This window comes from Coregonus lavaretus (assembly GCF_964263955.1).
Source record: "Coregonus lavaretus genome assembly, chromosome: 23".
Taxonomy (NCBI): Eukaryota; Metazoa; Chordata; class Actinopteri; order Salmoniformes; family Salmonidae; genus Coregonus; species Coregonus lavaretus.
This window is the reverse complement of record NC_140010.1, coordinates 45,635,477-45,652,751: the sequence shown is the minus strand read 5'-3', so window position 1 is coordinate 45,652,751 and position 17,275 is coordinate 45,635,477. Positions and strand designations below refer to the sequence as shown.

The window sequence follows — 17,275 nt, the reverse complement described above, 5'->3', positions numbered from 1 at the left end:
AAAGACAGAACTGAGTCTATTCTCAAGGAGTATTTCTAATTCACATCTTTATTTTTTATTTAGAAGGACAAACTAGAGAATAAAAGAAAGAGAGGAGGATGATAATTCAAATAATTCAATAATTATTCAGTTCTGAGGACAAGAGTTGCTTGCCTATCCAGCAAAACATTTATGACCCAACTCACAAGACACAGCCAGCCAAGCCTACTACGGTAAGACATCTCGTTCAGCATCAATTGATTTTGTCACTTGCTCCATCTGCACACTTTTTCTAAACACACACACACACACACACACACACACACGGAAAAAAAACTCAAACAGGAAGAACCAGTGCTCAATACGGAAATGGTCTGCTGAAGCAGACTTCGGTTTGCTCCGGGATTCATCAAGCATTGAGGAGTTTACCACAACAGTCACGGGCTTCATCAATAAGTGCATAGATGACGTTGTCCCCACAGTGACTATACAAACATATCCAAACCAAAAACCATGGATTACAGGCAATATCCTGGGCTAAAGGCTAGAGCTACCGCTTACAAGGAAAGGGACATGGATATGGACACATACAAGAAAGCCCGCTATGACCACCGACGAGACATCAAACATGCAAAAGGACATATTGGGAGGAAGGTGGAATCCTATAAAAAAGTATGCAGAACTCCCAAGTGAGCTAAATGCCTTCAATGCTCGCTTTGAGGAAAACACAGAGTCCTGCCTGAAAACCCCTGTTGTTCCAGATGACTGAGATCTCGCTCTCTGCGGCTGATGTGAGTAAATTTTTTTAACAGTTTAACACTCGCAAGGCCGCCAGGCCAGACTGAATACCAGGGCACGTTCTCAGAGCATGCACAAACCAGCTGGCAAGTGTCTACACTCTTATTTCAGCTCATCAGTTCAGTATAATTATGGCAGGCAGTACTACAGTTAATCACTCCCCATCACAGAGTTAGGTAAAAGCCTGGCAACATGATGCAGCCCATGCACAGGTGTGTGTGTGTGTGTGTATATTTATGTTTCTGTGTGCATATAATGAAAAGGTGGAGAGCTCACATCCAACAAAGTGTCTCATATCATCATTAATATACACTATATTTACAAAAGTATGTGGACACCCCTTCAAATTAGTGGACACGGCTATTTCAGCCACACCCGTTGCCGACAGGTGTATAAAATCGAGCACACAGCCATGCAATCTCCATAGACAAACATTGGCAGTAGAATGGCTTTACTGAAGAGCTCAGTGACTTTCAACGTGGCACTGTCATAGGATGCCACCTTTACAACATGTCAGTTCGTCAAATGTTTGACCTGCTAGAGCTGCCCCGGTCAACTCTAAGTGCTGTTATTGTAGAAACGTCTAGGAGCAACAACGGATCAGCCGCGAAGTGGTAGGCCACACAAGCTCAAAGAACCGAACCACCGAGCGCTGAAGCGCGTAGCGTGTTCAAATTGTCTGTCCTCGGTTGCAACACTCACTACAGAGTTCCAAACTGCCTCTGGAAGCAACGTCAACACAAGAACTGGGTTTCCATGGCCAAGCAGCTGCACATGAGTCTAAGATAATCATGCGCAATGCCAAGCGTCGGTTGGAGTGGTGTAAAACTCGCCGCCATTGGACTCTGGAGCAGTGAAAACGCGTTCTCTGGAGTGATGAATCACGCTTCACCATCTAGCAGTCCGACGGACAAATCTGGGTTTGGCGGGAGAACGCTACCTGCACGAATACATAGTGCCAACTGTAAAGTTTGGTGGAGGAGGAAGAATGGTGTGGGGCTGTTTTTCATGGTTTGGGCTAAGCCCCTTAGTTCCAATGAAGGGAAATCTTAACTCTACAGCATACAATGACATTCTAGACGATTCTGTGCTTCCAACTTTGTGGCAACAGTTTGGGGAAGGCCCTTTCCTGTTTCAGCATGTTTCAGCCCCCGTGCACAAATCGAGGTCCATAGAAGAAACGGCTCCAGTGGGCATGTGATCACCAACACTGGACAGTTGAGGAGTGGAAAAACATTGCCTGGTCTGACGATGGCAGTGTCAGGATTTGGCGTAAGCATCATGAGTCTATGGCCCCGTCCTGCCTGTGTTCAATGGTAAAGGACGGTGGTGGTGGTGTTATGGTGTGGGGAATGTTTTCCTGGCACACGTTAGGTCCCTTGATACCAATTGAGCAATGTTTGAACGCCCCAGTGTATATGAACATTGTTGCTGACCAGGTGCATCCCTTCATGCATACAGGGGGTTCTGACTCAGTACTAGATGTGTGTACCTAATAAACTGGCCAGTACACTTTTTGTAGTACAACAATAGTTAAATGACCTCCAAAAGAACTTCAAATGGCAACAAAAAAAAAAGATATAGACCCATCTCTTTCACCGTATAAGCTATCAACTCCAAACATTTACATTTACATCATTTAGCAGACACTCTTATCCAGAGCGACTTACAAATTGGTGCATTCAACTTATGATAGCCAGTGGGACAACCACTTCAATGTTGAGACATTCAGACTGACCCAACTTAGATTGATTCCATTACATTTTTTTATAGTATTTATACTTTTTGAATTAGAACAATTTTTTATTGGCATAAATTAACATGGGTTTGAATGAGGACCACAGTAATATCGTGGTCGCCATTTAGTTATAATTCAAAAAGTATAAATGGTATTAAAAACCTCTTAAGCTCTGACACCCTCTGGTGGCATTTTCTAAAAAAACACATAATAAGAACTGTGTGATTCTGATAAAGGTGTCAATGTGACTACTACAGAGCCTGAGATACCTACAGGAGGCCAAAAACCCCTGAAAAGTAATTTTTTATTCTGGGAGGGGGTGGGGTCTAGGTTTGAAGTAAAATATGTTACCAATAACTGTTCCAAAAGGATAAAAAAATAAATAAAAAAAAAGTCTAATATTTTACCTAAATGGTGGCGCTCTAAACATGTGCAAATTCCCATAGGAACACAACCATTTTAAAAGCACAGGGCTTGTGCAATGTGCCAAGCCTTCACACAGCCATTTTAAAAGTACAGGGATTGGTCAACATGCCACAACTTACAGGAATGATATACAGTTCCTTCTGAAAGTATTCATACCCGTAGACTTATTCCATTTTTTTTTTGTGTTACAGACTCAATTCAAAAAATATTTTTTTCCTCACCAATCTACACACAATACTCCCATAATGATAAAGTTAATTAAAAATTATATTAATAATTGCAATTGTATTGAAAATGAAATACATCTTTACAGAAGTATTCACACCAATGTTAGAATCACCTTTGGCAGCGATTATAGTGGAGTCTTTAAGAGTCTCTAAGAGCTTTGCACACCTGGATTGTACAATATTTGCCCATTATTGTTTTCCAAATTCTTCAAGCTCTGTCAAATTGGTTGCTAGACAACCATTTTCAAGGCTTGCCATAGATTGCCATAGGACTTTGCCTGTGCTTAGCTCCAATCCATGTATTTTTTATCCTGAACAATTCCCCAGTCCTTAATGATTACAAGCATACCCATAACATGATGCAACCACCACTATGCTTGAAAATACAGAGAATGGTAATCAGTAATGTGTTGTATTGGATTTGCCCCAAACATAACACTTTGTATTCAGGACAAAAAGTGAATTTCTTTGCCACATTTTTTGTAGTATTACTTTAGTGCTTTGTTGCAAACAGGATGCATGTTTTGGAATATTTGTATTCTGTACAGGCTTCCGTCTTTTCACTCTGTCAATTTGGTTAGTATTGTGGAGTAACTACAATGTTGTTGATCCATCCTCAGTTTTTTCCTATCACAACCATTAAACTCTGTAACTGTTTTAAAGTCACCTCATGGTGAAATCCCTGAACGGTTTCCTCCCTCTTCGGCAACTGAATTAGGAAGGACGCTTGTTTTTTGTAGTGACTGGGTGTATTGATACAATGTCTGCTTTTTCAAATCTACCAATAGGTGCCCTTCTTTGCGAGGCATTGGAAAACCTCCCTGGTCTTTGTGGTTGAATCCGTTTGAAATTCAATGCTCGACTGAGGGACCTTACAGATAATTGTATGTGTGGGGTACAGAGATGAGGTAGTCATTCAAAAATCATGTTAAACGCTATTATTGCATACCGAGTCCATGCAACATATGTGACTTGTTATAGGGGTTGAATACTTATTGACAAGAAATTGCAGCTTTGTTTTTATATTAATTTGTCAACATTTCTAAACACATAATTCCACTTTGACATTATGGGGTATTGTGTGTAGGCCAGTGACCAGAAAAATAAATGTTATCCATTTTAATTTCAGGCTGTAACAACAAAATGTGGAAAAAGTCAAGGGGTGTCAATACTTTCTGAAGGCACTGTGTGTATAGGGGTCAGGTGACTAGGCATCAGGATATACGCTGAGTATACCAAACATTAGGAACACCTTAATATTGAGTTGGTGATAAGGAAATAGGGTTTTGGGAGGATCTCCAAAATCCTGGATACATTTTTATGTATTTATATACATACACAGTGCATTTGGAAAGTATTCAGACCCCTTGACTTTTTCCACATTTTGTTACGTTACAGCCTTGTTCTAAAATGGATTACAATTTTTTTTGGGTTGCATTTATATATATTTTTCAGTATATACAGTATACAGTCTTTGCATCTAAAAAGCATTGTAATGTGGTTAACCTTGAAAATCTAAATTAACATTCCTCTAATTTAAAATATAAAATTCTACCAGAGAGATCACCCTTAGCTCATGGGAAAAGGCCGCACTTGACCGTTGCACTTGAATCATTCCCACAGTGAATGGCTAGGCTCACTACACTATGAAACCACACACTATTGCAGAGACTTTGATATTACCGACCCCAATCGATATGGTGAAAACAATGTGTGGGGAGGCTGAGGCACAGAAACTCACATCAATAACTTTGTCAGATAACAATGTTAAACAAATAATTTATACTATTTGTAGCAATCAAGAGGAAACTGACTGAATGACTCAAGAACTCCACAGCTTATGCTCTCCAAATGGACATTAGCTTTGAGGGCTGCGATGCCCATGCATTGACTTTTGTTTGCTATACGTGTCGGGGGATGCTATTCACGAGGACATATTGTTTGGTCTCAAGATTCCCGAGCATAAAATGGCACAGAGGATGTTTAGTGTGCTGCGTGGCTATTTTGACGAAAAAACAGATTCCATGGGATCGAATTGTGTGCTTTGGCACAGATGGGGCTCCATCTATGGCAGGATGGTGGGCAGGCCTCTGCACTCTAGTTATGAATTAATCTCCCTCTGCCTTATGGACGCATTGTATGATACACCGAGAGCATCTGGCAGCAAAAGAGCTGACCACAGCACTCAGAGATATACTACAGCAGGTAACTTCAATTGTAAACAACATCAAACCACATCCACTGCGCGCAAACCTGTTCACAAAACTATGTGGAGATACGGGATCAGAGCATGAGAATGTTCTATTTCACACCAAGGCTTGGTGGTCATCGAAGGGGAGTGTTGGAAAGATTTCTCGCATTGAGAGACGAACTGTTGTCATTATAAAACAAATAAAAATAAATAAATAATAATGTTTCTCCTTGCCTATGTAACAGCCATATTTGGGAAACTGAATGAACTGAACGCAAGCATGCAGTGGAAATATATAAACCTTCTACATATGAGTAACCAAATTAGTGGCTTCAGAGGAAATTCTTATTGGAATGCCTTTCAAAAGCGAACCATGCCCCCTTCCCATGTTTCAAACAGAAAACAGCATTAGTAAGTGTCCCACACGTGTGATGACTGCTCACCTCCAATGTTTGGAAGAGCACTTTGGGACCTACTTCCCAATCCATTTGACTGTGATCCTGGCTAAGTTGAAATCGAACAGCTGATCGAACTGTCATATGACCGAATGCTGCAGACAACGCATTCACAGGTCACTACGGAGGAGGTATGGTTCCTGACTCAAAGGAAATACCCTGCAGTCTCCCTCTGAGCATTAATGCCGCGTTCAAAACAGAAAACTGGTAACTCGGAAATCTCCGACAACTGGGAACTTGGAAAAAAACGAGCTCCGACTGGGAGAAATAGTTTTGAACGGTCATCCAACTGATTTCCAACTCGGGAACTCGGGCTTCTTTCTAGTATGAAAATGTCTGCACTCACTAACTGTAAGTCGCTTTGGATAAGAGCGTCTGCTATATGAGTAAAATGTAAAATGTAAATGTAGAGCTCCGACTTTCCGACCTGAAGATCACTGACGTCATGATTTGCCCTTGTGTGTTTCAGAGTTCCCAGTTGTCTTGAAAGCACCATAAAATACATGGTACCCTTCACCAACTCATATCTGTGTGAAGCTAGATTCAGTGCTCTCGTCTAAAACCAAATTTCGATCGAGGTTGGATGTGACAGCAGAGATGAGGTGCGCACTGTTGACCGAACTCCCTGACTTTGAGAAGCTCCGACGCAACATGCATCAAGGAAACCCACCTCATTAGTGGTGGTGAGATAAGAGACATTATGTCAGACCAATTTGCAATTGACATAGCCCCACATTAAAAATATGTGATGGTGAGTTTAGAAGACAATCAGAAATACTGTTACAATGTTTTTCAATTGACTGCCATAGCCCCAAATAAAAAAGTAAACATTGGCTGTTAATTACATATATTTTTTCACATGGTTGGCTTCGTGATCATTTTGAGATATCAAAATGGGGTCATGGGCCAAAGAAGTTTGGGAACCCCTGATCTACACTGACTGAAGTGGATTTAACAAGTGACATCAATAAGGGATCATAGCTTTCATCTGGATTCACCTTGTCAGTATGTCATAGAAAGAGCAGGTGTTCTTAATGTTTTGTATACTCAGTATGTGTGAGTGTATAGATAGTCCTGTGAGTGTGCAGAGAGACAGTACAAACATAAAATACACGGGTCAATTCAGATAATCCATGTAGCCATTCTGTTAGCTATGTAGCAGTCTTATGGCTTGGCTGTTCAGGAACCGGTTGTTGTCAGACTTGTTGCACTGGTATCACTTGCTGCACAGAAGCAGAGAGAACAGTCTATGGCTTGGGTGGCTGGAGTCTTTAATTACTTTCCCGGACTTCCTTTCACACCGCCTGATATAGAGGTCCTGGATGGCAGGGAGGTCAGCCCCAGTGATGTACTAAAGTTTTAAAGAACTTAAAATTCTTTAAAATCTTTATAAACTATAACTATATATGCATACAAGATAGACACCAAACCAACTTTCACATGTTCAGGATATCCTATCAATCAATCAACCCAATCAATCATTCCATCCATCCATCCATCCATCCATCTATCCTTTGCCTGGTTGAACATTTCGTTCGAACATAGTCTTTCAACCCTGGTCCTACATACTTACTTTGAATGCTAGATTTTATTTTATTTGAATGAAATGACAAATAATTCAATTTCAATCCATATGGCAGTTTATTTTGCATTCCGGAAAGTATTCACACCCCTTGATTTTTTCCACATTTTGGAAATTGTGTCACTGGCCTATACCCAATACCCAAAAATGTCAAAGTGGAATTATGTTTTTAGGAGTTTTTACAAATTAATTAAAAATGAAAAGCTGAAATGTCTTGAGTCAATAAGTATTAAACCCCTTTGATATGGCAAGCCTAAATAAGTTCAGGAGTAAAAATCTGCTTAACAAGTCACATGAATTGAATGGACTCAGTATGCAAAAAAGTGTTTAACATGATTCCCAAAACTGACTACCTCATTTTGTTATGCACCCCACACATACAATTATCTGTAAGGTCCCTCAGTCAAGCAGTGAATTTACAACAGATACAACCACAAAGACCAGGGAGGTTTTCCTATGCCTTGCAAAGAAGGGCACCTATTGGTAGATGGGTAAAAATGTAAAAAAGCATTCATTGAATATCCGTTTGAGCATGTTGAAGTTATTAATTACACTTTGGATGGTGTATCAATACACCCAGTCACTACAAAGACAAGTGTCCTTCCTAACTCAGTTGCCGGAGAGGAAGGAAAATGCTCAGGTGACATTAAAACAGTTGGAGTTTAATGGCTGTGATAGGAGAAAACTGAGGATGGATCAACAACATTGTAGTTACTTCACAATACTAAATGACAGAGTGAAAAGGAAGCCTGTACAGAATAAAACATTTTCCAAAACATACATCCTGTTTGCAACAAGGCACTAAAGTAAAACTGCAAAAAATGTGCCAAAGAAATTAACGTTATGTCCTGAAAACAAAGCATTTTGTTTGGGGCAAATCCAAAACAACACATCACTGAGTATCACCCTCCAGTAAATCCATTTTAATCCCACTTTTGTAACAACTAAATGTGGAAAAGGTCAAGAGGTGTAAATACTTTTTGAAGGCACTGTATTTCTATAATCGAGTTACAGTCATGTGCATACATTTCTGTATGGGTGGTCCCAGCAGGAATTAAACCCACGATCCTTACGTGGCAAGTGCCATGGTCTAGCAGCTGAGCCACAGAGGACCATGGGGTGTTACTTACCGAGTTGGTCCCCAGGACCTGCAGGTCTGGCTCCCGGGACTCCAGAAGCTTGGCCACCATATGGAGGAAGCTCTCCACAAAGGGCTTGATGCTCTGGGAGTGACAGGCCATCAGGAGCTGGTCCAGAGCCTCCATTGCGATGACCACATACCTGCATGGGTCAACAGAATATTCATTATGTTCAGTACATTTATAAAATATAAAATGTTTCAGGTAGCAGAGTAACCATTCTGGTTGCCTCAAACTGAATTCTTCCACTGCTCTATGTTTGCTACATAATTCAGTCAGAGACTGCCATCGTTGAAGTCGTCTGTGGTATCGTCAAAATGAGAGTTGTTGTACAAAATTAAGTAATCAGCGATTGGATAATCTCTAACCAATCAGAGTATCAAAGCCAATGTTGAATTATCTAAACGCCGCATTACCCACGTGTACTCTCTCTGGCCCAACACATCGGTTTATGGGACCAATCAAATCAAATCAAATGTTATTTGCCACATGCGCCGAATACAACAGGCAATGCAAATAGTCCGGGTAGCCATGATTAGCTGTTCACGAGTCTTATGGCTTGGGGGTTGAAGCTGTTAAGAAGCCTTTTGGACCTAGACTTGGCGCTCCGGTATTGCTTCCCGAGCTGTAGCAGAGAGAACAGTCTATGACTAGGATGGCTGGAGTCTTTGATAATTTTTAGGGCCTTCCTCTGATACCGCCTGGTATAGAGGTCCTGGGTGGCAGGAAGCTTGGCCCCAGTGATGTACTGGGCCGTACGCACTACCCTCTGTAGTGCCTTGCGGTCGGAGGCCGAGCAGTTGCCATACCAGGCGGTGATCCAACCAGTCAGGATGCTCTCGATGGTGCAGCTGTAGAACTTTTTGAGAATCTGAGGACCCATGACAAATCTTTTCAGTCTCTTGAGGGGGAATAGGCTTTGTCGTGCCCTCTTCACGACTGTCTTGGTGTGTTTGGACCATGATAGTTTGTTGGTGATGTGGACACCAAGGAACTTGAAGCTCTCAACCTGTTCCACTACAGCCCCGTCGATGAGAATGGGGGCATGCTCAGTCTTCTTTCTTTTCCTGTAGTCCACAATCATCTCCTTTGTCTTGATTACGTTGAGGGAGAGGTTTTTTCCTGGCACCACTTGGCCAGGTCTCTTACATCCTAACTATAGGCTGTCTCATCGTTGTCGGTGATCCGGCCTACCACTGTTGTGTCGTCGGCAACCTTAATGATGGTGTTGGAGTCGTGCCTGGCCATGCAGTCATGGGTGAACAAGGAGTAATATGGACTTGGTCTTCTACCAAATAGGGCTATCTTCTGTACACCCCCCCCCCCCAAAAAATTAATGGCAACTTATTTCCATTGGAAGTAACATCTACACAATTGCAAATACCACTCAAATGGACGCAAAATGGTGCATAACATATTGCAAACGGCATATTGCAAATGCCAGTGTAATAATTCAAAAATCCTAAGGGGGGCTAGCGCGCACCACAGTCGGACAGTATATTGCAAATGGACACCAAAGTCAAATCTCAAGGGTGAAATTAACAATTATATAAAAACTTTGTCAAAAGTGTGTTATCAATTGTTTTTTGGAAATTATTAGATTTTGTCTCAATTATACATTACTAAAGAAACGTATGGATATAGATTTGTTTTATTTTATGTGAGTTTGTCCATACGGCCTATGTTATGTCAATATCAGGCATATTATACTGCAAATGGTCAAAATGTCAACTTGTCACATTTATACTCCAAATGGGCAAAGTGTCAATTTTCCATTTAAACTAATTTTAAAAAAGAAACGTCCCCTTTTCAGGACCCTGTCTTTCAAAGATAATTAGTAAAAATCCAAATAACTTCACAGATCTTCATTGTAAAGGGTTTAAACACTGTTTCTCATTCTTGTTCAATGAACCATAAACAATTAATGAACATGAACCTGTGGAACGGTCGTTAAGACACTAACAGGTTACAGACGGTAGGCAATTAAGGTCACAGTTATGAAAACTTAGGACACTAAAGAGGCCTTTCTACTGACTCTGAAAAACACCAAAAGAAAGATGCTCAGGGTCCCTGCTCATCTGCGTGAACGTGCCTTAGGCATGCTGCAAGGGGGCATGATGACCGCAGATGTGGCCAGGGAAATAAATTGCAATGTCCATACTGTGAGACGAATAAGACAGCGCTACAGGGAGACAGAACGGACAGTTGATCGTCCTCGCAGTGGCAGACCACATGTAACAACACCTGCACAGGATCGGTACATCCGAACACCACACCTGTGGGACAGGTACAGGATGGCAACAACAACTGCCTGGAACGCACAATCCCTCCATCAGTTCTCGGACTGTCCGCAATAGGCTGAGTGAGGCTAGACTGAGGGCTTGTTGTAAGGCAGGTCCTCACCAGACATTACCGGCAACAATGTCGCCTATGGGCACAAACCCACCATCGCTGGACCAGACAGGACTGGCAAAAAGTGCTCTTCACTGACGCGTCACGGTTTTGTCTCACCAGGGGTGATGGTCGGATTCGCGTTTATCGTCGACGGAATAAGCGTTACACCGAGGACTGTACTCTGGAGCGGGATCGATTTGGAGGTGGAGGGTCCATCATGGTCTGGGGCGGTGTGTCACAGCATCATCGGACTGAGCTTGTTGTCATTGCAGGCAATCTCAACGCTGAGCGTTACAGGAAGACATCCTCCTCCCTCATATGGTACCCTTCCTGCAGGCTCATCCTGACATAACCCTCCAGCATGATAATGCCACCAGCCATACTGCTCGTTCTGTGCATGATTTCATGCAATACAGGAATGTCAGTGTTCTGCCATGGCCAGCGGAGAGTCTGGATCTCAATCCCATTGAGCACGTCTGGGACCTGTTGGATCGGAGGGTGAGAGCTAGGGCCATTCCCCCTAGAAATGTCTGGGAACTTGCAGGTGCCTTGGTGGAAGAGTGGGGTAACATCTCACAGCAAGAACTGGCAAATCTGGTGCAGTCCATGAGGAGGAGATGCACTGCAGTACTTAATGCAGCTGTTGGCCACACCAGATACTGACTGTTACTTTTGATTTTGACCCCCCCCCCCCCCTCCCAGATACTGACTGTTACTTTTGATTTTGACCCCCCCCTGTTAGTCACATGTTTGTGGAACTTGTTCAGTTTATGGCTCAGTTGTTGAATCGTGTTATGTTCATACAAATATTAACACATGTTAAGTTTGCGGAAAATAAACGCAGTTGACAGTAAGAGGATGTTTCTTTTTTTGCTGAGTTGATAATCATAGGAAGTCGGGTTCCGGACCCAAAAGTCACAGAACCATGTCCAAATGGGAAATGAAATGTCCAAATGGCATATGTACAGTTGAAGTCGGAAGTTTACATACACCTTAGCCAAATACATTTAAACTCAGTTTTTCACAATTCCTGACATTTAATCCTAGGTTAATTAGGATCACCACTTTATTTTAAGAATGTGAAATGTCAGAATAATAGTTAAGAGAATATTTTATTTCAGCTTTTATTTCTTTCATCACATTCCCAGTCTGCCAAAAATTCATAGCGCCTTCTGTTAAAACCATAAAAATAAAAAAAACTTAAAACACGTAGTTACATTCGAGCTGCGGGTCCAGTTCTGACATAATGTGTAGGCCTAGCTGCGGCGAACTCGAATCTTGGCTTGATAGGTCATTCGGAGCCCGAGCAGCGACCTTTATTCGTTCTGAAAATGTACTTTTTTCAGGGGTTGCTACGGGGTCCCTGAATGAGCTATCGGCCAAAAGTTTCAGAGCTCTAGGTCTGACGGTTCTTTGATGGTACGAATGCCGGTATCTATTGCAGGCTCCTTGTGTCTGTAAGCCACACATTGTGTCACTCCATCTTGGCTATGTGTGTGAGTTTCTCTCGGAGGACTGATGGGCAGTGTGAGCACTTGTCAGGCTAGAGCATGTCTCCATGGGAGAAACCTGCCTTAACGGATTCGCCTTAACACGGCTCAACTGGATCTTTAACTTTTTTCTACAAAAAACATTTTTTTAGCATCACGAAGATGACGTTGTACGATTTCTCGTAAACTACGATTGATAAATGGCTGGTTCTATTTTTCCTTACACCGTAAGTTTATGTACTTTGACGTGCAGTGGTCAAATTAGTGCTGTAATACCGTTTTCAACCTTTAATCCTAGAAAATGTGCATTAACTCAGAGCGTGGCCTCGACGCCATCTTGTTTCCAGGCTAAATGTACATCTGGCCACCCCTCTGCTCACAGAGTTTCGTCTTTGAAGTCTGTTCCGTTTACGAGAAACGGCCATGTCCATTTGGTGATGAAATGTCCATTTGCCATATACAGTGGGTCGACACCCTGTGGAATTGTCCGGTAAAGCAGAAAAAATAAAAAAAATATATGTATTAACTCTCGGAAACCGAGTGTCCTGGAAACTTTATTTTGTGACTTCCCGGAAGAACGAACCTTGGCGCTCGACCCGTGGCCGTCGGCCTGTTTTTGGTACGCCCACAGACGCTCTCTCTCTCCCACTACTCTCTCCTCTTCCATCCTATCATCTCTTCCCTCTGCTCAATCCTTCTCCCTCCAATCTCCTGATTCTGCCTCCTCAACCCTCCTCTCCTCCCTTTCTGCATCCTTTGACTCTCTGTGTCCCCTATTCTCCCGGCCGGCTCGGTCCTCCCCTCCAGCTCCGTGGCTTGATGACTCATTGCGAGCTCACAGAACAGAGCTCCGGGCAGCGGAGCGGAAATGGAAGAAAACTAAACTCCCTGCCGACCTGGCATCTTTTCACTCCCTCCTCTCTACATTTTCTTCATCTGTTTCTGCTGCTAAGGCCACTTTCTACCACTCTAAATTCCAAGCATCTGCCTCTAACCCTAGGAAGCTCTTTGCCACATTCTCCTCCCTGCCACATTCGCGTCCTACCTGACCGGTCGCTCCTACCAAGTGGCGTGGCGAGAAGCTGACTCCGCACCACGTGCTCTCACCACTGGTGTCCCCCAGGGCTCAGTTCTAGGCCCTCTCCTATTCTCCCTATACACCAAGTCACTTGGCTCTGTCATATCCTCACATGGCCTCTCCTATCATTGCTACGCTGACGATACACAACTAATCTTCTCCTTTCCCCCTTCTGATAACCAGGTGGCGAATCGCATCTCTGCATGTCTGGCAGACATATCAGTATGGATGACGGATCACCACCTCAAGCTGAACCTTGGCAAGACGGAGCTGCTCTTCCTCCCGGGGAAGGACTGCCCGTTCCATGATCTCGCTATCACGGTTGACAACTCCGTTGTGTCCTCCTCCCAGAGTGCGAAGAGCCTTGGCATGACCCTGGACAACACCATGTCGTTCTCCGCTAACATCAAGGCGGTGACCCGATCCTGCAGGTTCATGCTCTACAACATTCGGAGAGTACGACCCTGCCTTACACAGGAAGCGGCACAGGTCCTAATCCAGGCACTTGTCATCTCCCGTCTGGATTACTGCAACTCGCTGTTGGCTGGGCTCCCTGCCTGTGCCATTAAACCCCTACAACTCATCCAGAATGCCGCAGCCCGTCTGGAGTTCAACCTTCCCAAGTTCTCTCACGTCACCCCGCTCCTCCGCACACTCCACTGGCTTCCAGTTGAAGCTCGCATCTGTTACAAGACCATGGTGCTTGCCTATGGAGCTGTGAGGGGATCGGCACCTCGGTACCTTCAGGCTCTGATCAGTCCCTACACCCAAACGAGGGCATTGTGTTCATCCACCTCTGGCCTGCTGGCTCCCCTTCCTCTGCGGAAGCATAGTTCCCGCTCAGCCCAGTCAAAACTGTTCGCTGCTCTGGCACCCCAATGGTGGAACAAGCTCCCTCACGACGCCAGGACAGCGGAGTCACTCACCACCTTCCGGAGACATTTGAAACCCCACCTCTTTAAGGAATACCTGGGATAGGATAAAGTAATCCTTCTACCCCCCCAAAAAAATAAAAAAATAAATAAATATTGTAAAGTGGTTATCACACTGGCTATAGGGTGAATGCACCTATTTGTAAGTCGCTCTGGATAAGAGCGTCTGCTAAATGACGTAAATGTAAATGTCTAGTTAGGGGCCGTCCATTTTCAGTAAGAAATGTCTCATCGATCATACAGCAAATGCCATCTGCATCCCTTATGTAGGAAATAAATTCCACAAGTTAACTTTTAATTTTTAAGGCGGCACACATGCTAATTTAAATGCATTCCAGGTGACTACCTCATGACGCTGGTTGAGAGAATGCCAAGAGTGTGCAAAGCTGTCATCAATGCAAAGGATGGCTATTTGAAGAATCTCAAATATAAAATATATTTTGATTTGTTTAACACTTTTTTGGTTACTACATGATTCCATGTGTTATTTATTCACTATTATTCTACAATAAATAAAATAGTAAAAATAAAGAAAAACCCTTGAATGAGTAGGTGTGTACAAACTTTTGACTGGTACATACACCACACACACACATACATACGTTGAAGTCGGAAGTTTACATACACCTTACCCAAATACATTTAAACTCAGTTTTTCACAATTCCTGACATTTAATCCTAGTAAAAATTCCCTTTCTTAGGTCAGTTAGGATCACCACTTTATTTTAAGAATGTGAAATGTCAGAATAATAGTAGAGAGAATGATTTCAGCATTTATTTATTTCATCACATTCCCAGTGGGTCATACGTTTACATACACTCAATTAGTATTTGGTAGCATTGCCTTTAAATTGTTTCACATGGGTCAAACGTTTCGACCAAGCTTTAACTTCCTGACTGATGTCTTGAGATGTTGCTTCAATATATCCACATAATTTTCCTTCCTCATGATGCCATCTATTTTATGAAGTGCACCAGTCCCTTGTGCAGCAAAGCACCCCCACCGCATGATGCTGCCACCCCCTTGCTTCACGGTTGGGATGGTGTTCTTCAGCTTGCAAGCACCCCCTTTTTCCTACAAACATAACAATGGTCATTATGGACAAACAGTTCTATTTTTGTTTCATCAGACCAGAGGACATTTCTCCAAAAAGTACAATCTTTGTCCCCATGTGCAGTTGCAAACCGTAGTCTGGCTTTTTTATGGCGGTTTTGGAGCAGTGACTTTTTCCTTGCTGAGCTGCCTTTTAGGTTATGTTGATATAGGACTTGTTTTACTGTGGATATAGATACTTTTGTACCCGTCTCCTCCAGCATCTTCACAAGGTCCTTGGCTGTTGTTCTGGGATTGATTTGCACTTTTCGCACCAAAGTACGTTCATCTCTAGGAGACAGAACGCATCTCCTTCCTGAGCGGTATAATAATAATATGCCATTTAGCAGACGCTTTTATCCAAAGCGACTTAGTCATCCGTGCATACATTTTTACATTACGTTAAAAGCGCCATGCTCTACCAATTGAGCTACAGAGAACCACGGTATGACGAATGCGTGGTCCCATGGTGCGTACTATTGTTTGTACAGATGAACGTGGTACCTTCAGGCATTTGGAAATTGCTCCCAAGGATGAACCAGACTTGTGGAGGTCTACATATTTTTTTCTGGGGTCTTGGCTGATTTCTTTTGATTTTCCCATGATGTCAAGCAGAGGCACTGAGTTTGAAGGTAGGCCTTGAAATACATCCACAGGTACACCTCCAATTGACTCAAATGATGTCAATTAGCCTATCAGAAGCTTCTAAACCCATGACATTTTCTGGAATTTTCCAAGCTGTTTAAAGGCACAGTCAACTTAGTGTATGTAAACTTCTGACCCACTGGAATTGTGATACAGTGAATTATAAGTGAACTAATCTGTCTTTTAACAATAGTTGGAAAAATTACTTGTGTCATGCACAAAACAGATGTCCTAACCGACTTGCCAAAACTATAGTTTGTTAACAAGAAATTTGTGGAGTGGTTGAAAAACGAGTTTTAATGACACCAACTTAAGTGTATGTAAACTTCCGACTTCAACTGTATATACAGCTGTGGAAAAAATTAAGAGACCACTGCAAAAGTATCAGTTTCTCTGGTTTTACCATTTATAGATATGTGTTTAAGGTAAAAACAACATTTTTGTTTTATTCTATAAACTACTGACATTTCTCCCAAATTCCAAATAAAAATAGTCAGTGTTGTCAGACCTCGAATAATGCAAAGAAAATAAGTTTATGTTCATAAAAAAAAAAAAAAACAATACTAATGTTTTAACTTCGTAAGAGTTCAGAAATAAATATTTGGTAGATTAACCCTGATTTTCAATCACAGCTTTCATTCGTCTTGGCATGCTCTCCACCAGTCTTTCACATTGATGTTGGGTGACTTTATGCCACTCCTGGCGCAAAAATTCAAGCAGCTCGGCTTTGTTTGATGGCTTGTGAACATCCATCTTCCTCTTGATCACATTCCAGAAGTTTTCAATGGGGTTCAGGTCTGGAGATTGGGCTGGCCATGACAGGGTCTTGATCTGGTGGTCCTCCATCCACACCTTGATTGACCTGGCTGTGTGGCATGGCACATTGTCCTGCTGGAAAAACCCATCCTCAGAGTTGGGGAACAATGTCAGAGCAAAAGGAAGCAAGTTTTCATCCAGGACAACCTTGTACGTGGCTTGATTCATGCGTCCTTCACAAAGACAAATCTGCCCGATTCCAACCTTGCTGAAGCACCCCCAGATCATCACCGATCCTCCATCAAATTTCACAGTGGGTGCGAGACACTGTGGCTTGTAGGCCTTTCCAGGT

The 17,275-nt window shown here is 42.6% G+C and overlaps 1 protein-coding gene across 2 annotated transcripts in view; it reads right to left on the bottom strand.

The window, feature by feature from the left end:
* The window catches only part of efr3a (EFR3 homolog A), a 289,375-nt gene that overhangs the window by 166,790 nt on the left and 105,310 nt on the right, over positions 1-17,275 (bottom strand). For both annotated transcript variants that reach the window (XM_084139708.1, XM_084139709.1), the window contains exon 5: positions 8,527-8,677. In XM_084139708.1, coding sequence (XP_083995834.1) covers positions 8,527-8,677 — 151 coding nt within the window. The remainder of the gene's footprint in view (positions 1-8,526; positions 8,678-17,275) is intronic.